We start from the raw sequence: 25232 nt of genomic DNA, 5'->3' as shown, positions 1-25232 counted from the left end.
TAATTGCGGCCTCTGTTCTTCAGAAATGTCGTAAAGGATAGGAGACTCTCTGCACTGTCAATAACCCGAGTCATTTCTGAATGACGCACATGCTCTGTCATTTGCTTGTCAAGGAGAGTTGAACCTCCAGTTTAAATGGAAGGACTTTGACTTCATCATGTGCCAGTGGACCATATACTGTTGTAGGTGATGCTACTGGCTGCTTTCCCCATCACTACTTTCTTGTAATGCAATGCATGGCCAAGCAATATTCTCTTCTTTCTGTGCTATGGGGTTGGTTGGTTTGTGTTTCCCCAGCCACTAAAACTACCTCATCTTTATCACTGATAGCATTTGTAAGGGTTGACTAGAAATTCATCTTTACATCTGAGAATCATGGTTTTCCTCTAAGTAAGATTGAGAGATGGATGCAGACTTGCAAAATCTTTTGAGGTATACAGTTATGGAGTATCTCCAGTTCAAGGGAGAAGTTAAAAAGGGAGTAATAGAAAAGTGACTATGAGCAGACCGAGGAGGAAAAAAGGTTACTGTCAAATTAAATTAGAATATTAAAAGTACGGAATATAGACAAGACTTTGAAAACGAACTAGGAACTTAGTCACTGATAATCTGTTTTTCTCTTCCTCCTGCCCCCCATTCATTTCTATTCCTTTTTCCTTGAAAGAGAGTAAGATGGGGCTTTTTTTGTGTAGCATACTTGAAATATGCTTATGCTTAAATAGCACTGGAACAAGCAGTTGTGAAATCCAAGGAGAGTGGGTCATGTCCTTTTAGACCTCCTTCTCCAAGAACATGCGTGGCTTGACTAAGATTTTCTGATCTCTGATATGGTGGAAGAGAAAGGAAGGGAGAAGGATACTGTATTTCTAAAACAATTTTTTGCCCCTTTAATAGAAACAAACCCCATGAAGCTTGGTGACTTCTGAAATATTCTGCCACCGTAAGCATGAACCTCTATCATTGAGGTCGATAATGAGTTTGACTGTTTCTTTACTATGGGCTAAATTCCAGGCTGTGTTGTTACTCTATACTGCACTCCATTTCTTGTCCTTGTTGTTATGCTCATTTATGCCAGAAATAGAATGCAGTTTGACAGCTATCACTACAAGTGCCTGTGGACATCATATACAAGCCAAATGCTAGATGGTGATAAATATGTTATGATTAGACCTTGGTATCTAGATCATATGTACTATAGTGAAACCAACACTTGTTTGCTGTCCTCTTCAGAGGAAGTAGGTTTGCATTAATTTAGAGATACATTGGAAACAAAAATATCAAATCTTCTAAAATCTTTTTACAATGAATATTTTCAGTTTAATGTGATGTTGCTAGAATGAAATGCATCCTTTCTGAATGTTTTATAATCCTATTTTTAGTGATGCAGCTACAAAAAGGTGAGAAGAAATGCTGTGTTCCTGCTTACTAAAGTGATAAGAAAAAGCAGAATTCTTTGGCAACCCCAAACGTAAAAGCTGCAGATGTATGTAGCAAAATATTAGAAGAATGCTCAAAAAGGGAATTCCATTTTAACCTGAAGAATACTTGAAAGAATTTGCCTGTTCACTTCTGTCAATGAATGCATGCTAGCCCTTCTTCCCCTTTGGCACAGACTGTATGAAAAGCAAGGGCACAGATGTGTAGGTGGTGTTGGTCTCTTTTCTGCTCAGAGGTGTATCCCAGAACAGGCAAGAGTGAGGTGGTGATGCATCCCATTTCTAAACATCCCCTGCTGAGGGGATCCATGGAGAAGTTGATAGCATTTAGTAAAACAGCACTTCTCAGGTGGAGTTCTTGAGTGGTAACATTGGCCATCCTGCAGGCAGATTCCTCTCCAGCACAGCTGCTGGGATGTGCCAAAGACAGTTAGCAAGCATGAACGGGATCTCGAGTGTGTAATGGGGTATTATTGTACCAGCTTCACCCTTAGGCACAGCAGTTGTAGCATGTCTGACAAATGTAGGGGTTAACTGGTGCTCTAGCTAAGCACAGCGTTCCTCTTCTCCAGACTGGTGGGATTTATTAGGAAAAATGGCAATCTTGGCTTTGAAACCTTGTGTAAGAACGTTTGTCACTCACATGCTTCATTTTTGTAATGCCGTGATAAAAGAGACTTAATAGCAATGAGTTTGTATTTCGCTATCAGCGCCATATTTACTGACTTGTACCTTACCTTCCTCCATAACCCCTGATTAAGGGCAGTAATATTAGGTAATTACTTTCATTAGCCTTAATTGTACTTACAGTTTTACAAAATATACTAATTTTCATCAGGGCTGTTTAAACACATTTCTTGAAAAGTAAGACTTTTTTTAGCATAAGTGATGGTAAATTCTGTATGAGTTGTCAGTACTGTTAAGATTTGTGAAGTTCTCTAATAGGTATTCAAGAAGGTAGCTTCAATGCCAGGTAATATCTGTATTCTGAAATGTTATGAAAGGGGGTTTTCATACTTCTGTTTGTACTTGGCACTGTTCAGTTTTGATTTGCAAATTGTGTGTATCTTTTTTGCATTGGTTTTAATTTTGAATGACTATATCAAAACTGTTGAAGTTACCTTGTTTGGAATGATTGTACTTTTGCTATTGAATTAAGATAAAGGCTTGCAGTTGATGGGTCTGCCCCCCCCCCAAAAAAAAAAAAAAAAAATCCAGATTTTTTTTAACTCTGGACAAGGAGATAGAGATCTGTTTATGTCTTCAGGCTTCCTAGGTGGTAGTCTTAGTCAGAGCGTGTTAGATGTATTTTGTACCTACTCCTATTTCCAAGTGGAATTTCCTAGATGGATGTACAGGAGTCTAAGGCATAATGAGATCTAAATTAAAGAGATAACAGGATGCTCTCAGCACCCCATTGAACCTGGTCTGCTATGAGAAGTGAGAATTTCCTTCAGATAACATGTAAAAATGAGGTTTGTAGGAGACTATTTAGCCAGGGATATTGTAATCAGATGCTAATTTCTTCCACATCTGTTGTCTTTTAACATCTCCTAGAGGTGCTTCGGGATTGGAGTTCTTCCCATGCATGGCTCTTCTAGTATTGTGTAAGCAGACAGGGTCAGGTAATGAACACAAAAAAGGCTACTTTAGATCTAGTTACACAAAATCTTTCTTTGTGAATGTAAGTATGTTGACATTATCAGCAGACACGTGTCCATTTTGTATTGCAGAAATGTGCAAGTTCAAAGAGGCAGAAAAGTGTGATAAGAAAACCTGGCATGAACAACCAGATTCCACTGATGCATGAACACAAACACACGCCAGCTCACAGATACACAAATATTCCGAGGCAAAAATAAAATAGCTTCTTGGCAGGTCTTATTAACACTTAAGTGGCTAATTGCCCAACCTGACACTGGCACTGGCAGCATTATAGAGATATTTTTTAAAGAGTGAACAATTCCTCAGCAATGTCTCCGATATCCTTCACATGAATATCCTTTTCTTTAACACCAGGCATAGAAGTTTAGCCATTTTTTAAGATCAATCTGTATTTCTGTTCAGTACAAGGAAAAAAATGTACATTGAAAGCTTCTTTGTGTGCTTGGAGTAAGTACAGAAGACAGAATATTTATGTTAAGCCAAATAATTTCATGTGCCTGTTCCTATTTTCGTAGGATCCATTTTCTTCTATGTAGTAGATGAGAAAAGCAGTCTGGGGACTTTCCAACATGACTATTCTGTATAGTGGAGATTTAAATAGAAAATGTAAGGTGTTTCCCTTTTCGTCGTTACTGTTGGAATGCAGTAGCATGACCAGCTGGTGATGGGTTAAGGGATCAGCTTATAGGAATTTATCGTGCAGGGGGCTGAATGGCTCAGGGGATTAGTAATTGAATACAAATCCTGTCACCTCCAGACTGTCTGTTCACATGCAGCTCATCTTGATACTGACCACAAGTTGTTACTATCTGATGATTTTCTGATAGCTTCCCTTTTAAAAGTTTGGTTTTTTCTTACTCCAGTAAAAGTCACCATCAGAAATGGCACTGATGTTTGTTGTCACATTGGAAAACAATCACAATTGAAAGGGCATGGAAAATGAACTTAAAATAATAGTAACTAAAATTAAAATTGGTGGAAAATAGAGGGATATGAAGAATTACAGACCAGTGAACTATAAGTGCTGGGTATTGAAATTATATTTTAGAATACAACTCTAAAACACAGTCATAATGCCAAGGCAACACAGTGTTGCAAAGGAAAAAATATTTCCAAATATTTATACATGCATGCAGGCTACGTCTTGTAAGGCAGCGAGCAAATATAGCTAGTCTGGATAGCCATGCATCCTTTAACAAATTCCTTTATAACTATAACTATTTTTAAATTCCTTTAGCTAGGAGAATAAATACCGAGCTAATTGTGGCTTTAGAGTTTTGTTGTGGATTAGAGATTGATAAAAGAGAAACTTTTTAGAGGGATTAAATATGTCATATCACAAAACATGCAATAAGCATACTACAGCTGACACACTACTGTTTTTTTGGTTTTTTCTTTTTTTTTTTAAAAAAGAAAGGAGGAAAAAATCTTTCAGGCATTGTTATTTAATTACCAGCACCATTATGAGATTGTTCTACTGAAACCATTGATTGTTCCACTGAGGCAGTTTATCCATTTCATAATGTCTTACCCTGCACTGATCAAGCTGCATCTTTGGTATTTTATTTTTAAGGGTATGACATGAGTCCTACAAATTATGCATTTGACAGATGCGTCATCTAGTCAAAAGAAGGGAATTCCTTTTTCTTCTAAAAGCAATTTTCTGTTCTGTTGTTGGACTCTCCAAAGGATGTGATCAATATTTCACTGTGCTTCACAAGAAGTTTTCTTGTTGAACTCATTGTACAGAAGTCAAGGGCTTGGTGAAATTGTATTGGTAGAGAAATTGATGTTGTTTATATTTAGCGGGATTGTTCACACATTTTAGGCCGTCATTATGTGAGGTTCTGTGTGTCCTCCCGTTCTCTTGAATACTTTTCAGGACTGTGTGGGAGGTCCTCAGCTTTTAGCAGAATGGAAACCTTTGTTGAATCATTATTTTTTCTGGCTCTTCAACTGCAGTTTAGGTCACACTTAAGAAGCACTAATAAAGAAGGGCTTGCATAAGTAAATTCTCAGAAATGTAGGATAAAGTGTGTGCTCAGCAACATTTTTAAGGTTCTACCTGTCATAGGGGTCTTGTCATGTGAAGCGCAGGGTAGCCGTAGCACTGTCGCTCTTCAGGAGGAACTAAATTGCACCGTACCACATTGGAAGTGTTCAAATCTTCTTAGGTCAGTAGTCTCAAAAATATTATTTCAAAAACTCTATTTATGATAAATTTAAAAACATTTCAGTAAAATAAAAAAAACCCAGGGCTTTTTGGAGGATCCTGGGAGCTGCTATTTATTGGAAATTCTACTGTCTGTACAAAAAAGACAGTTGCTTTTTATTTTTAGGTGGAATTTTTAAATGAAACTAAATGAAGTTTAATGGCTTATAACATTGCATGAATTTGTCAAAACTGATCAGCTGGATTGCTACACAATGAATACTGAAAATGTTCTGGTTTTTAGGCTTATAATAGCCTACAGCCATTCAAAAGTCAAAATGTTATTTGATGATTTCAGAATGTTAATGAAATTATTATTAATAGCACATATATTAATCTTAATGATATATGTAAATATGGGCAAAAGTAAAGCTCTGTTGACACCAAAAAGATTATTCTGCTGCTGAAAGTAAACCTGGGGTTAAATTTCAGTGATCAAGCATAAAGCAATCTGCTCTAAATGCGTCAATAAAAAAATTTCTGATGAAGTTTAAAAATGTATATGGGCTCAGTAGATTCAGAGTGTTTGTCAGTACAAAAAAATTTTGAAAAGGAAAGTATTATTATATCTGCTTTTAAATTAGCAGAAAATAGTAACAGACTGCTCTGATTAAGTAAAAAAAATGTAAAAGGCTTTGCTTCATTGTTATCTTGATTTGATATATTATCATATCTAATAAATGTATGGGGGGGGGATTGGGAGGGGACAGTAGTAGCATATATCATTTTCCACTGTGGATTCATTTGGGTAATAATTCGATTTGACTGCCTTGAATTTTTGGTTTTGTGCTTTCTGTTCTTTAAGTTGAAATGGTCCTTCTCTTGTAAAATGCATGTAATTTTTTTTTTTTCTTATTTGGTGATGTTAATCAAGCCGTAATATGGTTTTCATGGTTGCTTTCTTTAGTGCCAGGACATTTTTTTAGGAAGGCAGCAGGTTTATGTCCAGACAATGTAGAAATTTCTTGTCTGTAGTTATACGTAGTAAACAGCATGATACATTTTTATTTTAATATCTATCTTTGAAAAGCTAAATTTTGCTAGTAGGATATGATCTCTATATTGCAATGTGAAAAAGAGAGAGTGAACTTTATTATATAGGAGAATTTCATGGCATTTTACCTGTTGAGGGCCCTGTAGAGCCAGAAGTACAGTACAGTGACTTGACTAAGTGACAGGCAGTAGCAGCCGTGGTGTCACTGTGTATTATCACCTCATGCTAGCTGGAAGCACTCCCTGAAGCCGATCTAGGTTGTGTAGTCCTAGATGAGGTCTTCATGGGTGCTGACCATAAAAAGTTCATCAAAGTAATGAGGCGAGGCGAGAGCTTGGCGCTCATGGGCAGAGCTCAGCACCAAGGAGTGTGAACCGGCTCCAGCTGTGACAATAAAACAGCAGGTGGCTGCTGTCATTAGGGGTGGCAGATGAGGCAGGGGACTAACATTCAGCCCACAAAACTCTCATTTGTTAGCCATCGCCACTGTACCATGCAAAATAGCTTCCATCTCAGTCAATTTTACTTTGCAAAATATTACACAGTCGCCATAAGAAAATTAGAGCCTTGGGTTTACAGGTTCCTTGGATCTTATTATCAGAAAACTCTGAACTGTCAGGTTATGTGGAAAATTGGACTTTTTTTCTCCCCTGCACAGTTTGAGGATCTTTACAGTAATTTTATAATAGGGCATTTCCACCCAGGCATGTGTTTATTGGTTAATATTTTGGACTATTTTGTTTGTAACTCTTTATAAAATCAATTCCGTTAATCCGTTTGGCTATGTGTTGCACATAACATTGCCTACTATCCAGTGCTATAAAAGTTGCACGCTGATCAGACTATTTCTGTCTTCAGGTCTGTCCAGGTGCAAACATTGCATGTCATAAATCGTAGTTTTGGGGGTTCTGCTAATATGAGAAATTGTAAAGAAACATAACAGCCCTTTGATTTTTGTTTGCTTATTTCTGTTTATAACAAACGAGAAAGCATTTTGCATGTATTTAGTGTTTGCAGAGAATAATTTAAACTGCCTAAAATTCGAGGCCTTTCTTGGCTGAAAACCGTCCCAGGACGACTCAGCCCTCTGATGGGAAAAGTGCAGCAAGCCCTATGGCACATGGGTCTTGTGAGTCAAACACTGGGGAGCTGCGTTTGCTCCCAAGTGAGAGCCATTTTACTTGCATTGCGTTACAAAGCTAAGCAGGGAGTTGTGTGCATGTGGTTACATGCTCTGTTCCATAGCTGTGAGCGACCTCCGGGAAACACAGTGTTTTCAGGTGGTCATTTGGACACACAAGTGTTTTTGTGTATGCATGCCTCAGTTGTGAACATATTTATTAAATTTCAGTGCTCTAACAGGAATACATTCATGAAAATCAAAATGTGGTGCAATACTGAATAAGATGGAGGAGCACTGTGTGTGGTACCTGTGTTGCCTTTGCTGTCATGTTTCCCTCTTACCAAAAGCGGACCTGTGGGATCCCATCATTTCATACTAGCACTTGAGATAAGGCTTTATGGGGGGGTGTGCGGTTGCAATGACAGCAAGGATCAGAAAAGGAAAAGCCCTATAATTGAAGCTTCGTTTCAGAAAGATATTGAGACTGAAAATATTTTTTCTTTTAAAGAGACATGGTTTATGTCTCTTTATAGGACCAGGTTGTCACTTTGTATATAAAAACAGAAGTCCTGTAATTTATCCAGTTAGTAACGTACCTCAGAAGCTTGGTTGGCAAGCTCAGAAAAAGCTGAATTCCTCTTATTGCATCTTTTCAGATAATTTATCAATTCTCCTTTCTTTTTTAGATAACATGCTATAAGCTTTTGTTTGCAGCAAAACTCATTTCTTTTTCACTTGTTTGTTCATATGTACACTCAATATGTAAGTATATCTAGGCCCTTGAGATCAAAGATGTTTTTTTCTTAATTCCATTGGGCAACTATATAGTTCCCATCTCTCTCATGCTTGATTTGTGGCCAGAAATGGTCAGAGTTAATCTCAACTGCTGGCTGGGATTGGAATATTCTTTGCCAGAGCACATTTTGTGCTGTGTCACAGATATCATCTTGATGACTGTACTGATTTGTCTGATCTATATTCCTTTGGTTTTCCCAGACTGATAACAGTCTTCATACCTAGTGCATGCAACATCTATACTGGACTGTAGGAATGGCTTTTTTTGTGCAAAACATGCTTCTAAATTCAGTGGGTTTTTTTATTGTCTTTATTGCTTCAATAATAATTATATCTCAGATGAGTACTCTATTAATCCCTGCAGTCCTGGCTTTGGACTTCTCTGTTTGAAGTGAGTCCTGCTGGACATCAAAGGCAAACCTAAGAAACACCAGACTTTGCACTTGGCAGCTTTAGTGACTAGTAATTCTACTGCTAAGTCTGTGGTTGAAGTGGTGAGAGGTGTTACTTTGCTCATGGGACAAGTGAAGTAACGCCACTGTTAACACCTGGAATTCTCGTTTGGATAGACTTCCATGCTGCTCTTAATATCATCCGCACACTCTACATTCAGTGCCATAGTTTGAGAGAGTTTTGTCGGTCTGTAGTACTTGTAGAGTGCATAAGAGTCTGGTCTGCCTATCATGGTTTCCTCTAACAGTCCCTGTTACTTTCTTCAGCCAATCTCCTCCCGCTTCAGTGGTAGGAGGAGGAAGTTGTTGCAACTCTCAACTTTTGGGGAGAGAGTTGGGGATGGCCGTGATGGAAATATCTGGAGAGACTGAGATGCCCGTTGAGATTGAAAACTCCAAGCTTTTATTTATGCTCAACTACTAATGAAGATGTCTTTTAACAATGAAAAATTAAACATTAATCAAACATACTAGCCAAGTGTTAGGCATACAGTATGGTTGGTCTGACACCACAGTGTTTGGTGGTTCTTAGTCCCCAAGGTAGCAATGTCCAGGCTTGAGAGTCCTTGGACAAGGAAAGCCAGAACGAAGGTGGGTGTCCTCTTTTTCCCCTGTGCTCCAAACATGTTTATGTGCATACAAGTACCAGATGCGTTTTTGTAGATTGAAAGCAATCTGATCCAAAGGATTACCTTGTTTTTTCCTTGGCTGGAACCAGTCTGTTCTGATTTGACCAGGCTGTTACAGGTTCATCCATGTGGATGGTACGTCTGATGGCTACAGATTAGGTCCTGCCGTCATAGTCATCTTTATGCAGTTGCAGCTACTTTGGCAAACAGATATTCTGAAGTATTTTGCTTTCCACCTTAAGTCAAACAGTCTTGTGGAATGCCTGGATATAAGACAAAAAGGATATGTTTTACAGCTGAATTTAAGTCTCAGGAATAAACAAATCAACCAGCACTTGCTTTTCTATGTCAAGCAAAGACCTAGGGCAAGATTCTCACTGCTCTCACAGATCAAGCAGACTGCAGAGTCTTAGCTCCAGCCACCATCTATCACCAGCAGCATTTTCAAATTGTGGGTAAATTGTCAATAAAAATTGTGTATGCCTTCTGATTGTGTATGACTTCTGAGCAGTTCAGTCATCAGACAGTGACCAATTTATTCATCTCATTCCTTTCTTCGTACCTCGCAACTTTGCAAAAGACCACAGGCACTATAGCTGCTGAATTGACTGAGTTATATATGGTGGCACTGCTACTGCAGGCCCTATATGTTTTCTAGCTCACAATCAACTATCTTTATATTTGATTTGATTTCCTTTAAAGACAGGCAAGAGTAGATTCTTTTGATGACGAGGATTTCACTCTCAAGCTGGCTTTTCCTAGAACCTCTGCATAAACGTGGTAACTCAGTCTGCAGTACAATTTCTGAGCAGTTAGGAAGAAGCTACAATATCAGAAGTGACTTTTTGTTCAGGAAGAACAAAAGATTAAGTATATTTGTTTGGCTCTATCCATTCTAATTTTAAGTAGAAAGTCATTGAAACATCCTTATTTTGAGATAGTTTTACAGGCTGTTTCTTGCATTTTCAACTTTGCTCCTTAGAATCGCTGGGAAGCTCTGTACAAACTGTCTGCAGAAAGTCAGATATTTCAAAACTCCTCTCAGGGCACTTAGAGATGTGGTTCACCTGGCTTTCCCAAAAGGTTGAATCTACTTTGAAGAACTTCCACTTCAAACATTAGTCTGTTCATCCTGCTGTCTCTTTCCACGTGCAAGATGATGATATGTGGAACTGATGCTTACTACATCAAATTCTATATCTGAAGTCCTGAGCATGCTAGGAAGTGGACTGGATCACAAGCAGGTAGACAGACCAATGTCTGAAGAAAGGGAGGGAATGGAAAAGGGAGGGACCAGAGTTAAGGGAATGTTGGATGTACGTATTGTGAGAAAAGAGAGGACATAAGCAATTTCTTGTGGCAAGGTTGGTAGGTGCTCTTTTGATCACAATGCTTATAGCTGTAAACCTTCATTTACATTTAAAACATTCCTGCAGTCTCATTTAGCATAACAAGTATGTTCTCTGGTGTCATCTTTCTGGATGTTGATGGTAGTCTCTCTTAGATGTACTCCCATCTCTCCCATGTACTCCCTTAGATGTACTCCCATGTATTCTCTTAGAGGCACTCCCAACACGGAGCCTAAGGTTGCATTTCAGAATTTAGGCAACCAGGTTCTGCATTGTTGTAGACTGAGAGGTTGATAGCGGCGCTACAGAAAGCACATTGCGATTCTGTCTTTTTTTTTTTTTTCTCTGTCTTTGTGCAGCTGTTAGATTACCAAACACCTGTTAGAGGTGACAGTTACAGATGTTTGATAACCAATGAAAATTAATAGAACAGGTGATTCTTTTAGCTTAGAAGTGATTTGGTAAGGTGTGTTTAGAAATGTAATTACATACTGCTGCTGTCTACCGTTATCACTTAACATTCATTAACTCCTCTGAATATCGAAACAAACATTTCTTGTAGCGGTACTAATTTTCTCATATATTTGTAAGGTGATTTCCTGACAGAGTGAACACCTTTTGACTTTAAAGTTTTTGCCACTGTTCAGCTATTTTTAGTCTGCTCATTAAACAACCAAAATAAGTAGAGAGCCATTTGTTTACTTACAGTTATCAGTTTAGCAATATACTGTATAATAAATAATCTCCTATTTATTTCTTTTTTTTACTAGTCTATTTTTTTTTTTTCACTCCATGACAGAATTGTGGATATTTAGATGGACAGTAGATCAATTCACATTCAGTAGGAAAAATCAGGTTTAAAACAAAAATAAAATATTTTATTACATTTTATTTTGTTTGAGAAGAATACCCAGCAGCATATTGTTGAAGTAGATTGTTATTTTTAGTAATGGTGCATGAACAGCTTCAGTTTTCTTTCTAAACATAGGTGTTTGGGGAGAATTAAAAGGTATGCATTTTCTAAAATTGATTGCATTTTGTTTGGTTTTTTGGTCTGACCTGTTTCACTGGTCATTAATTTTTAGTCTATTCATAAATGATATTTTGCTGTCAATTTTAGAGCCTTCCTAATTGCTGATGTTTGGAGCGTGGGGCAGTGAGGGGATGCCACCACTTGAAACTCTCGATTGTTCATTTAAGATGTCATAGGGTACCGTAAGGAAAGATCCACTTGTTTTCAGAGAAATCCTCTACTTTTAAGCTGACTAGTATTTCCCTTGGTTTGCTTGCTGTTATGGCTTGAAACAGCAGACATGACCTTCTGGTGGTGGTTTATTCTGGTATTATGAAATGGATAATGCTTTGGGCCCTGTTCTGTCACTTTTTATGCTTGCACATCTGAAAGTGTATTGGTGGTGTTTTATATGGTCCAAACTATATTTCTTATGTATAATAGCATGCTGCATCATTTACTGAAATATATGTCCATGCACTAGTGTTTAATTTTGCCATCCAGCCTATACTCTTTGAGCCACACGGTAAGATTCTTTTGAAGTAACTAAGTCCCATTTTCAGCAGAGAGTTATGCACTAGAGAGTGCAATGGCTTTCTCCCTCCTTTAAGGAGGCAAGGTGTGTGGTCTCTGGAAACTTGTCAGTGAACATGATACAGTTTATGTGCATTGTATGCCATGTGAGCGGCTTTTTATTGTATCTCCAAATCTAAAAGTTCCCAGTTGCACTCTTAAGTTTCCTCTCACCTTTATGTTAATAACAGTTTTCACTGTCTGAACTTGGCTTATTCATGCATCTGCTATTGAAGGGTACTTTTTGTATTTAAGAAAAAACCACCACAAAATGCCTAAACCAATAAAATTCAGAATGGACCTATAGCTAACTTACAGGAAACCTTTCTGATTTCAGTTACAAAATAAATAACTTCAGGTGACACACACAATAACAAATATGTGAGTTCCCTCATGGGGGAGGACATAATGTAAATACTGCCAGTGTATTCCTCTTTTGCCACAGTCCTTGCAATGACAAACTAAATTTCTGTCCTGGATGGTTTACATTGTAACATACAGCTCTTGAAAGGGGATGGTGGGAGGACTCAGCAACTTTGGATGGCAAGATCTCTCCAAGCCAGCTTGAGTGGAACAGCAGAGGATGTTTTCTCTTTTATTTAGTTTTCTCTTTCTTTGTACCCAGGTCTCTTCTGCCAGAATAAGTAAAAGGAGGTAATTGTGCCCATTGCTACTACTTTACGGCCACGTGGCTAATAATTCTTTCACATCCTGAGGGATGCATATTGGTGGCAGAAAGCAACAAGAATATGTTGAGGGATTTCACTCTCTTCTGGGTGATAGATTCAGGAATATGCAGGAACAACACAGTCGATTGATTGATAGTGTGCAACTCATCCATAATGATCTGTCTGATATAGCAGTAAATTATTCTTGAGATTGATGCAGGTCATTGAACAGCACATTGACAATCCTGTTGTCTGTCATCCTGTTCAAAGCAAGTCAGGAACAGTAGCTGCTGTGATACTCAAGTCTACCTTGGGTGCAAGCTGTGTACAGGTGTTCCACTGATATAAGTTGGTGTCTTCTCCCTTCGTTTTTTTTTTTCATTGGGCATCTCGGCTTCATTGCTAGCTCATCCCAAGTAACAGTAAAAATGAGATGAGGTATTTTTAGAAGAGAAGGTTGTAGTGTGTTGCACTGATGATTGCATATTGTCATAAAATTAATTTTTTAAATTGTTGGGTTTTGAACTTCAGCAACAAAACATCTCCATGGCAAAGTTGAAAAGTTAATAAATAATTAAGAAACATACCTGATTGTTGCATGGAAAATTGTAAAAAACCCCCACCTTCCAACTTAAGGCAGAAAGGATAATAATTCTCAGAAATTTTAAAATTACGTTAAGTCTTTAGGTTCCATGAATTACCATGATACTCTTGCTATTCTTGCTGTATTACTCTGGTTCTTGTCTTGTTAGTGATGGCAAAGTTGTCCTCATTTGCCTCTTCCGCTTTCTTTTTTCAAGAGAAAAAGTTTGCATTTTCCGGTCTGCCAAGTTGTTTGCACTTGAAGAAGAGAAGAAAGAAGCCACATATGCCAAATGTATGCGTTTTACTTTCCAGTTTAATTATGAGTGTTAGTGAGGGTGGAGCATAAAATAGCCATATCCTTCTTTAACACGTGGGGTCAGCAGGGAGTATAACTCAACGGGTCACAGTGCTCTCAACATCGCAGACTGGGTGATTACGCATGACTTGTTAACCTTCTGAAATGTTATTGATTTTTTTTTTTTAACTTAAGAAGAATAACCATAACTGTTAGCTGGAAGTAATAAGACCTGCTTCATTTGGCTGCTAAATGAGTCAGCAGAAAACCCCAGCTTTCCTATGCAGGGTTCTAGGACTTGACGTCCTGTCACAAAGGGCATGAAGTTTTTCAGGTATTTGGATGTTTTCCACACTAGACTTCGCCCTGCCAGATATTTACTTGAACCTGACATCTTGTCACAAAGGGCATGAAGCCTTTCAGACTACTGGATATCTTCCACACCAGACTCTGCCCTGCCAGATACTCTTTTAAATTGAGTCCCTTGCGCGCAGTCATGCAAGAGAGTTATCAGCGCCCCAGTCTGGACCCTTCAGAATCAGCAAACATCCACGAATGATGGACTTGAAGAAATTCCCAGGAATTTAGACTTTTGATGCATGGAAAAAAAGATTACTTGTTCATAGAAAACCATTGCTTTCTGGGCAGTTCTGCAGTTTCCTCTGCACTCTTGTTCTTGAAGCTGACCTGCAGAATACAAGATCCTGACAGACAGATGAGAGTTGGGTAGCAACTTTTTATATAATTTTGAGACTTTAAAAACTTAAAGTTTTCTAAGTTTGTATAGGCTGTTTATGTACTATTTGACTAAATGCTGATTTGAATATACAAAGTTCTACTTTTATGTGTATGAATCTAAAGTACATGCAAAAATCTGTAATTACATATACAAATTTTATTGAACATTCTGAAATACATGTGGGTCACGATATTCCTTGAGAAGCTGCACTATTTCTTTCTCTTACTAATTGATACACCTGTTGGCATGACTCCTTGTGAACCACTCATTCAACTACAGGCAGTTAGGGTTTGCAACGTATTTCAAGACATGGTAAAGAAAAAGAGCACTTCATTCAGGTAATAAGAACCATCGAGTCCATGCTGTTATTTACTTGCCACAATGTACTGTCCCCCTTCTTGGCATGATCTGTGCAGCTTGCCTTGATTTTTTGTTTTCTTGCCTCAGGTGAAGATACAGGGATAGAAATTCAAGCACAGATCGTGGAAAACAAAAACTGATGCAGACAGGATAATATATTATTTCCTCATATTCTGTGATGGTGTATAAAAGTTTGAGATCCTTTTTCTTATTATTACTTGAAGCTGTCAGATCTCCCAGGTGATTTATCCAAAATGGTAAACCATTCTATCCTTTCTGAGTGCCTAAAACCCATGATAAAACCAAGTACTAAATACTAATAATTTAAAAATAATAGCATTCTGTTCTGCTTTTTTTTGGTTTTGTTTATGTTTTCAGCTTTTAAGGAGCTTTTTAAAACATCCTGTGGACTTGGGGCCTGCACATGTCATGCAGTAGCTTACCTGTATTCTCAGATTTAAATTCATGTATAAAGAGGTTCTGGACAGTTTAAAGGAGATGTAAAGGATATTGAGAATATGAATAAAGGGTAGATATTCATTGTTATTCTCCTGGACTTTTCTGCTGTCATTGAACATTGTTGTCTGTAAGATAAATTCTTCAAGAGCAGTTGCAGGGAGCAATGTATCCACTGAGAAGTGATTTAAAATTGCTCTTCAACTGCTGGATACCTTGTTTGTAGAGTCCCACAAAAATAAATTTTCATGCTGGTCCTCCTGAGCAGTTATGTGCAGTTACAAGATGACTGGTCTGTTGACGTGGCTTCAAGAGACTTTCTGGTAGAGGTAAGATGTAGCACCTTCCTTGGAACTAGGCCAAGGCTGAGCACTTGGTAAACACCCAGGAAATAACAGATTTCATGACTTAATGGTCCAGAATGCTCGTTTTGGTTTGTGTGTGTTTGGCTTTTTAGCTTGGCTTTTCACTAACACAACGATGTACGTATTAAAAAGAAAAAAGCTATTACAGATTCAAAATATAATAAAACCTAGAATCTTTTGCCCTCTCAAAACAAGATACTTCACAGAGCACAATTCTCTCCCTGCAGAGAAAATGGAAGAACAGACAATACATGACAGATTGTTCATAGTTCTTGGGTACTGTGATGATAAACATTGTACATGCTGAAGAACTTGTAGTACACTAGAATAAAAAGTGGAAGTAAAGATTGTCCAATATGTTTCTTTATTCCCAGCATTAGAAGTCCCTTTGTTTCTTTTGTACATTAAAATATGCTTTTATAACTGAAGACAAGTCTGTAGAGGCTCCTAAATCAGCGGAGTGAGTCCAGGTACTGTTTGATGACTGCCATGGAATATGAGTGGACATGTTCCTACAAAGCCACAACTCTTTTAAACTGAAAACAGAATATTCTGCAAACTTATTTTGGGAAAGGTGCTCATATATTTATGATTGGAAGTTATTTTTATTTATAGCTTATGTGCAAAAAATTGTCCATAGGGAGTGTGGATGCTAGTCTAAAGCTCTGTGCCATTTTTTCAACTTGTCTTTCATTTATCCTGAAGTTTGAACATAGAGTGTGTAAGACGGAGGATGTTGCTAGTTTGGAGCTAGAGTAGTGGAAAATCACTAAAAAAGTGAAACCAACAGAATGCCACTGCAAGCAAATGAAATCCTACCTACTCACGTTTTTCCACTGCAAGAGGAGGCTTCTAGAAGCAGTCTTTGTAACGAATGGAGGGAACTTCCAGTGACCATGACTTGGATGCATAGACTAGACATTTCTGCCTTACAAGAGCTGATCCTCAGGAGAGCAGCTGGGCTGTGACTTTTTGTCTTCATGTGGGTTGGGTATGAGTATGTCCAGATCAGAGTTTGTAAAACTGGTTCCAGGCCTCTAGTCTGGCCTGGTTTGCATGTGTTGGAAACAGCAGAGTATGGCAATTACAGGTTTTTCCTACTCCCTTTATGATGTGTTTCTGAAACCATTTGATTTCTAGCATTTGCACACTTCTATTTCCGCTAGAATTAGAAAACAAGAAATGAGAAATTCAGCAAAGCCTGAATTGGTGCTTACTGCAGCTGACAGAAAGATTCTCTTTGATTTGAAGATGTATTAGAGCAACGTATCTTGAAAGCGTTCACTCATTGGGTCCTTACCGGTGCCAGCCAGACTCCCCTTAAGATTCACTTGAAAAGACCAAGGCTAAGTCATCTATCTATTCAGTTCTGGCAGTATCTTAGGAATAACTGATTTACATCAGCAGATGTAAATTGTTGGCATAGATAAAACCAGTATTTTTTGGCTACTAAAACAGTAATTGCTTAGAAACCCAGAGTTAACAATGTACTGAAAACACTTTTTGTGTTTGTTTTGTAAAGCCAGCAAACACCACTACCACCTCTCTCTTAAAATCACCTGCAGTGTGTGGTAAATATATACAAATAGTTCCCACAGCTGTAGGTTTTTTTTGTTTGTTTTAGGTTGTCCTCAAACTCAGCATCCAAACCAAGATGTTTAGACTTTGCACCAATTCTAAGGGAAAAAAATATTTTGTTTCAATAAGGGCTGTCTCTGTTTGTTGGTAATATTTTTTTTATCTTGTTCTCAATTTCTTATGAAAATAGCAACTTTGCTTTTATTTTTAAGGCCTGATTCTATAAGGTGGGCTTACTGTATTACCTTATTCTGTAAGGCTCCTGAGCTATGCTGAGCACTCCAGGCTTGCATGGAGGTGTTCTGCACTCCTCAAGTCTTAAGTCTTCAAGCCTTCCATTAAAAGCTTAAAATGTTAGTAGGCGCTGAGGCACTGAGTCAGTCTTCCTTTTATTTGTGCCATGTAACAGCAGTAAAATGGTTACTCAGAACCTAGATACAACAGAGAGGAGGCAGCTAATGTGAGATTAATTGCTTCACGTTATTAACAAGGCCTTTGTCTTTGATTTTGCAGAAAGGTATGTCTGTCTGTACCCCCTGCAGTTGTGCGGTATAAGAAATGTTCAGCTTTTGTTTGGAAGCTTCAAGTACACAGGCTCAGAAGAAAAAAAAGCTTCCCTAAAAATACTGTGTAGCTGGTCAGGATCTTTGTATTCCATGTAAATAGCAAAGTATGCCTTTACAACTTTGATTGCACATTGCCCTTTCACAGTAATATCTTTGGTTTTGTTTTTATTTTAGAGAAGGGGGAGAATAGAGGTTTGTAACAGGAAATACAAGTATTACTAAATTAAAATCTGTTTGATACCTTTCACAGCTGTGCAGAAATGGTTAGTATTTCTGCCAAAAAGCAAGGGCAGTATCTTTTGAATGCCTTGTGCTGTTATTAGAACACATTTTTTTAATTTTGTTACAATTATTTTCCCTATGTACAGTAATTCTGATGACACTTGCATAGTAATGATGGTAACGGTGTGATAGATTATTCACAGTTGTAATGATTATGATGCCATACTTATAAATAGTGTAGGGAAAATATTTAAGATTTTTTTAAATGTCTTTTTGTAAAAAATGAGGAAATTGCTATCATTTAAATAAGACAGAATTATATTCTTACACCTTAAGGGGTGCACAAGAGAGATGCTCTGTAATAATGTGAAAGTGCCCAAAGTAGATCAGACATGGAGAAGCTACATTAACATATTTGTAAAGGAAAAGTACTGTCTCTTGGCTTTTGTGGCTCTTATATCCCATAGTGCTAGTGTTTTACAGTCCTTCCATTGTCCATTACTGCAAACACGTCCAGATGAATTCAGCGTTTAATGTTAAAAATCTTATAACATGCCAGTTTGATTTGTAGCCCTTCATATCATGGAATGCTAATTAAAATCATATTTTTGCATATGTCATGCCTTTCATGTACATATGCAAATAGAGTCTATTGCCTTTCAGCTATTAGTAATTAACTTTATGAAGGACAGCTGTAATACATAATTAACAAAAATGTTTGCAAGCCCTTTTCACACTGAAAGTTGCAGCAGTAAAATTTTTGCTTATCAAGAACCATTTTAGTTTGAAGCTTCAGTCTGATATCTAAATTGTTTGAAGCAGTCACATGATATAATTAAATTGATGTTATAGTCTTATCAGCAGAAGAACGGTACTTGATAGACTCCTATCTGTTTCATTATGTGTGTCACCAAAATTAAAGCAAATTATCTGTGTTTTATTTGGTAGAAACATAATGCCAGGTAGTATATATTTTGTTGACGCTTTGCTTGCCAGTTTGAACAATATTCCTGCTCAAAGTGTATTCATGAACATGTGCTTCACCTTTTCCATCCTTTTTTTTCTACAAGGCTATAAAATAACTAAGGCTATTGATTTGTTTCCGTGTATATCTTTAAATAATACAATGAAGTTTGACCGGACATAAGCAGTGATTAAAGCATCTGATCTTGCTGTATTTTTATGTTACTTATTGAAAACAATGGAACTACTTGTATGAAGAAGGGTTGCAGGATGGGCCCATTAGGCTTAAATAAATTCAAAGGTGTAACTAAAACTGTATCAGTTTATAACATGAGAAAACGTTATTTAGGGAAAATAGACTGTATTGTCAGTATATTGTATGAGATGTTCTAATTTGCAAAGGGAAGCAGAAATAGATTTTCCATTTTTTGACCAGTGATGTATGGTTGTGATTACTTATTCGTAGGAAAAATAGCCATGTGACTGCAACCTGAAGAAAACCTGTCGTTACAGAATGGACTCCCAGATTTAAATTGTAGTCTAGCAGGGGTTTTTAAAAGTCCACCTTTAATAAAATATGTTCAAGTGCATGCTCAAACCAGAAAAATACTGTATTTAAAAAAAAAAAAAAGTATTAATAAAAATAATAATCCTCCTGGGTTTTCTGTTTGTTTGGTAGGGTGGCGTTTGTGATGAAGAAGCATTTGAATACTCATTTACTGGGCAAGCATGGAGTTGGCACACCCAAAGAAAGGTAAACTACTTGAAAATTCGTTCTCATTTTACCTTGTACAATATGTGGAGACTTTATCTGGAATATTTAGCTTACCCAAAATGAAATCACCTGGACTTTTAGCTCAACTCCAACTACAGAGGGAGCTAATGTGCCTAAATGCTCTGCCAGTGTGGTGCTTATGACATGTCTGTGGGTGTCAATAGAAAAATGGCTCTAGAAAGCAATTCTATGTAAAAAGTGTACGATTTGCACCTTTTTGGGCATTTTTTGACAGGTGATATTATTTTCTCAAAATTTCCATAGTTGTAACTGTGCCTCCAAGTACAAAATCAAATATTCTTTTTTTTTGTTTCCCCCTTTTTTTTTCTTGCTGGCCTTGATGCTCATAGGTTTATAAAATGAGTTTCTGAGATTTATGTTGATCACTGAGGTCAAAGCCACAGAGGAATAAAAAAAAAAAGTTTCCTTAGTGTTCTTGGAGAGGAACAGGGATATGGTGTTTTGACTATTTTTAAAATGAATTAATTTATTTTTTTCAATCTGTGTACAGTTACTTATTTTCAAAGTTTTTTTGCAAGCAGGTTATTTTTTCTGTGGTTTAAAATTTAACTGTCTTACAAACCAAATTGTTCATCTGCAAACACAGTGCCAGATTTTGCCTCAGATTTATTAGGCACATTGTGGCATAGCTATTGCTATTTTATTGAATTTTTGGGGCAACTAGAAACTTGATGGTTTTTGGATAGCCAAAAGATCGCATATTCTCTTTCAGTCTGGGTAGATGGAAGTATCCTACCTGCAGGGCTCATTACTGGATACTTGATACTGTTTCAAGTATTACTGCCTTGTAACTCAGTCTTCCGGTGTAGGCTTTCATAAATAAAGAGTATTTTCTGGTTTTGATATGAAAGAAGGGGAAATTAAATGATAGCTAGGAGTTGTAGGAGAACACTGCAAAACTCTTTCTGGGTCATGTTCATGTCTTATTAAAGACACTGGAAATGGTAGTTGATTAGACCCTTTCCTCACAAGTTTGTCACACTTAAATCACTGAGTGACCTAGGAGTAGAGTTTTGCATTAACACACCATATACACCTTATGTTTGACTAGGCACCTATTTAAGCGGTGCTTATGTTTTTAATGAGATTTCCTCTACAATGTGCATAACCAGAATTTCCCTAAGACATGGTTATTTAAAGAGTTTTGAGACATTCTATTTCGTCTAAAATATAGAATGATGCATTGAAACAACAATTACAGTTTCATCAAAGCAGATACCATATTAAAGTTTATGCTGGTTATCTTTTGTCATAGCACAACAATTACGAAAAATGTTTTGCTCTGGTGGCTTATTTTATAACTGGAAGCATTCAATACCAGTATGTTCTTTTACAAGGGGGTACTTACTGTATAATCATCATAAATACAACATAGAGATAACTTGCATTACCCTAGTGAATATGTGCGCAATAAAGGATACATACAATAGATTTCCAAATATAGTATCTTAGCCTGAGAGGCATATTTTTAGCGATCATCATCTTGAAATGAATTCCTAAACAAGCAGGATGCTATAACCTAAATTGGTTGTTGCTGGCTTTTGTTTGCGTGTTTCTTCTGAAAGCATTCTGGCTGTTTCCATTTTCCCCATTTCTTCCCGTGTTCCTCAGAGGCTTTCTGGCTGGCCCTCCAGCATGGCGCAAAGAGGAGGAGGAGAGGGGTCCCTCCCCTGCCGCCCCTCCGCAAGGTGGCAGGTTCACAGCCCTTGCAGCCCTGGCTGACCGAGGAGCAGAGAACCCAGCTCAGGCCTGCAACCTCCCTGCCCCATCTGCTAGCGCAAGCTGTTGCAGCTTTACCCCTGGGCCAGCACAAACAAGTTATATTTGCGTGACTTAATACTCTCTTCTTTTGAAATTTCTTCATCCATCTTTTGAATATTTCTTATGTACAATACCTTTTTAGCTGGCACTTCAGCTTAATGTAGAGCAGCATCAAATAGTAGTGGCAGAGCTACAACAATATAATTTTCTAGTAGCAGTCCCTCACTGGTGATGGTGGATGTTTAAGCCACGTGGTCTAGTGCAGTAAATACCAAACCACCATTGCTTTTCTTTCCAACCTTTCCCTTCCTATTATGAGAGAGTTTGATGCCTTTTAATGGCTTTAGGAACCGAAGAAATCCTTCTTCAGCATGTTAAACCATCACTTTGGGTATAAACATATTATAAATTAAGTTTATGTAGTTTTCTTACCTATTTAAAACATTAATGCCTTGATTATAATTTTGCAAGCTTGCTATTTTTTAATTTCTCTAGGACAATATAATTAGTTTATTCTTTATGTTTTGAATTTGATTCTGCCCTCTGATACATTGCATATTATAGCAAATACTAATAGAAGCTAGCTAAATAGGCTGTGACAATTAAATTAATAATGCATTTTATTTGCAAGTGTTTAGTCTTCATGGTTTGACTGATATATGCAAAGATGGTAATTTATTAAAAGTAAATTCATGTAATTGTACTACAGAATTTGATGGACCAAAAAAAGTTGTCAGCATGACTATCATCAAAAACAGAAAATTGAAATAAGTTCAAAAGGGTGCTTGAAAAAAATATTTATAACTCATACACCCTGAGAAATTGGTGCCCTTATAACAAACTTCTCAGAAAGGAATTTCTAGTGACAAACACTGAGATAGTTCTGAGAGGGACAGAAAAAATACATTTTCAATTTAGTAAGCAGTACTGAACTAGTGCTCCTTGCTCTCTCTAGCTTTCCATAACCCATAACTATTGCTTTTTTGTGTGCACAAAAGGGAGGTGTTATGGAGGCTGTGGAAGTGTTTGCATGTGCAGATATAGAAAACAAGTATAATCCGTAATAAGATTGCTACTAAAACATCTTTTGTTTTGAAAAAATTTTTTTTTGGAAGACAAAATTGATTTAAGGGGAAAATACTGTGCAGTTGAACATCACAGAAGTTTAAAAAAATAGCCTTGTAGTAAAACGTCTGCACATTTCAGCCACAAAAAACCCTACTGCCTAGTCCATTATGATCATTACCATTTAATAGCTAACTCAAAAGTGGAATGTTTTAACACAAAAATTCCTCTAAGGTATTTTTTCCTGTTATTGGAACTGTGATACTGATTTATTGTCAACTTGAATGTGTCTCAAAACTGGCATGTTATCTGCTAAGTCCAAGGCCAGTACATATTTGGTACTTCAGTGTCAGTAATCTTCATGGGACCTATAACTATATCTTATTGGCAGGATAAATCTTTGGCTACACCTTTATTGTGTCTAGGAGACAATGTGGTTGAGGACAAGGTGAATGCATCAGTAGTGTTAATGGTGCCAAGTTCTAATTTCTGTTACATCATTACGTTACTTAGGTGTAAATTGTGGCAAAACAGAACAGACAGACGTGTTTCACTGTTGAATATAAGATATATACATACACACATAAAAATACGAGCAAGAAAATAAAATCATTCATCATTAAAAGTCATTCATCAGTGAGATTGAATTTTGCGACTGTTAAGCACAACTCTGGATTTAGAAATTTTTTTAAGGAAAAATACATTCAATTATTCTTTAGAGATTTTTTTTTCAGGACACCATTAGTACTGTACAATATGCGTTTTATAGTATATAAGACTTTGTTAACTAGAATTCTACCCGATACATCTGTTTAAAATATTTTTTATATGTTTACCACAGAAAGGCCTCTGCTGACAGTTAATTACCTCATCTTCCTTATGAATTTTAAATGATGAGTTGCCTCTGAAATAACTTCTTGCATATGAGTAATCCCATTGAGTCAAATAGGATCATTCATATATACAAAGTTACTTGGAGCACAAACACTTGCTGAACTGGAATCTGTGTTACAAAACATTTTCTGTAAAGGCCATTAATAATATGTTTGATTTTTGTAAGGTTGTTCCCGCGTTTTTTTCATGCGCTTTAAAAATGAGATCAATGTTACAGTGCTAGTAATGTCATATGAAGATCATATGATTTTTGAATTATCTTAATTGATTGGAAAAGTTGTGTAAAGATTTCAACTTGAGAGCAAGAGCTGTAAGTAAATACTATTACTGTGTAATACCAGCCTAAATATATTTAGGATGCTTTTTCAAGTAATGTTGGAAGATAGTGTACTTCTAAATTTTGTGTATTTTTTACACAACTGCTTTGAAGTAAAAAGAAGAATTTCCTAGGTGCCTGTTGTTTGATGTGCTTGCATAAGCCTGTGTGAATTTTGGAATATCAAATGCTACTAACGTGTCGTATAAATATCGTAAAATATACAAGACCACATGGTATGTCATTAAAAGGCATTGTTGAGGTCTGAAAGAAAAGTAGCCAGGAAAAATGAATGGGGGTTTGATGTTCTGTATACTCTTTAGAAAACGGTTTTGTAATAAATTGCATTGTCCTCTGATATTTCCATTTTGAATGTAAAACTAGAAGTGAATGAAGTCCTTCAGTCCAACTCTGTTCTATTTAATTGAACTGTTAATTCTTCTTTTGAAACATTTTTCTTTGAGTAGAGAAATTTCCGATAGTAACTATTTGGTATGCCTGTTTTGTGTAATATTACCCTGTACCTGCAAAATAAAAAGATCCAGTTGATGTTACAGCAGGTTTTGGGAAAGCAAGTGGTAAAAGTCACAGAGTGATGTGTCATACATACATATATGTATGCAATCATCTTGTAATAACATGTTCTGAAAGAATGAGTTCTCTAAGTGACTGTCTCACAGAAAGATTTCCAGTTAGAAGCGTTCCTAGTACATATGGATACACAGAGGAGAGGCTACCTGTAACCACCGGAGGGTAATGTGCTGGGTCTGGCCATCAAGCCTTGTCATCACCTTTTACTGCTTCTTGCAAATAATTTTGAGCTTTTCAACTGAAACCTAACATTACTAGTTTAACTGAATGGGAATGAAAAACTTACTTAATTGATTGTTTCCTGCATTTGGTTTGAAAAGGATCTTGGAGAGTTGCAGAATCATTCTTCGGAAAAGCCCTAAGGAAGGAAATGTTGCTTTTCCTTGAAGTATTTACTAGATGGAAGCTTGTGACGAGAGGAGGGGAGTGGAAAGGACTCAAAGTTTTAGCATTGGTTAGCAGCTGAAGTTTTACCCAAGATCTATGTTAAACTTTCAGTATTTTGGAGGCTTACTTGACCTTCGAAAGCAGTATTTTCCTGTGGAGTTCAGCTCTTGGCTGGTGCTGTACTGTTTCAGAGTGTGAGCATAGGTACAGGCTCCACAGTCGCTTGCTGCTTGAGTGCTCTTCTCTGTCTGTGGCTGACTAAAGGAGCGCCAGGAAGCCGTTAGGGTTACCTGAGCTTCCTCAGGTGCAGATGTAGATGATGCACTGAAAATTCACAGCTAGCTTTCCTCTTGGCTTGTTGTCTGTACACGCATCACGTGCGTTT

General features: G+C 37.1%; 1 protein-coding gene and 1 non-coding gene across 7 annotated transcripts in view; both read left to right on the top strand.

The window, feature by feature from the left end:
- The window catches only part of ZNF407 (zinc finger protein 407), a 355293-nt gene that overhangs the window by 117312 nt on the left and 212749 nt on the right, over positions 1-25232 (top strand). For 5 of the 6 annotated variants that reach the window (XM_075494274.1, XM_075494275.1, XM_075494273.1 and 2 more), the window contains one exon: positions 19717-19791. The exons of the other annotated variant lie outside the window; for it this stretch is intronic. In XM_075494274.1, coding sequence (XP_075350389.1) covers positions 19717-19791 — 75 coding nt within the window. The remainder of the gene's footprint in view (positions 1-19716; positions 19792-25232) is intronic. 6 annotated transcript variants of the gene reach the window in all.
- On the top strand, positions 10627-10752 carry LOC142406873 (U6atac minor spliceosomal RNA). The gene has a single exon (XR_012774751.1). It is a non-coding gene; the product is annotated as a U6atac minor spliceosomal RNA (small nuclear RNA).

Source organism: Mycteria americana, chromosome 2, assembly GCF_035582795.1.
Source record: "Mycteria americana isolate JAX WOST 10 ecotype Jacksonville Zoo and Gardens chromosome 2, USCA_MyAme_1.0, whole genome shotgun sequence".
Classification (NCBI taxonomy): domain Eukaryota; kingdom Metazoa; phylum Chordata; class Aves; order Ciconiiformes; family Ciconiidae; genus Mycteria; species Mycteria americana.
The sequence above is the reverse complement of the archived record's forward strand: the minus strand, read 5'-3'. Positions and strand labels throughout refer to the sequence as shown.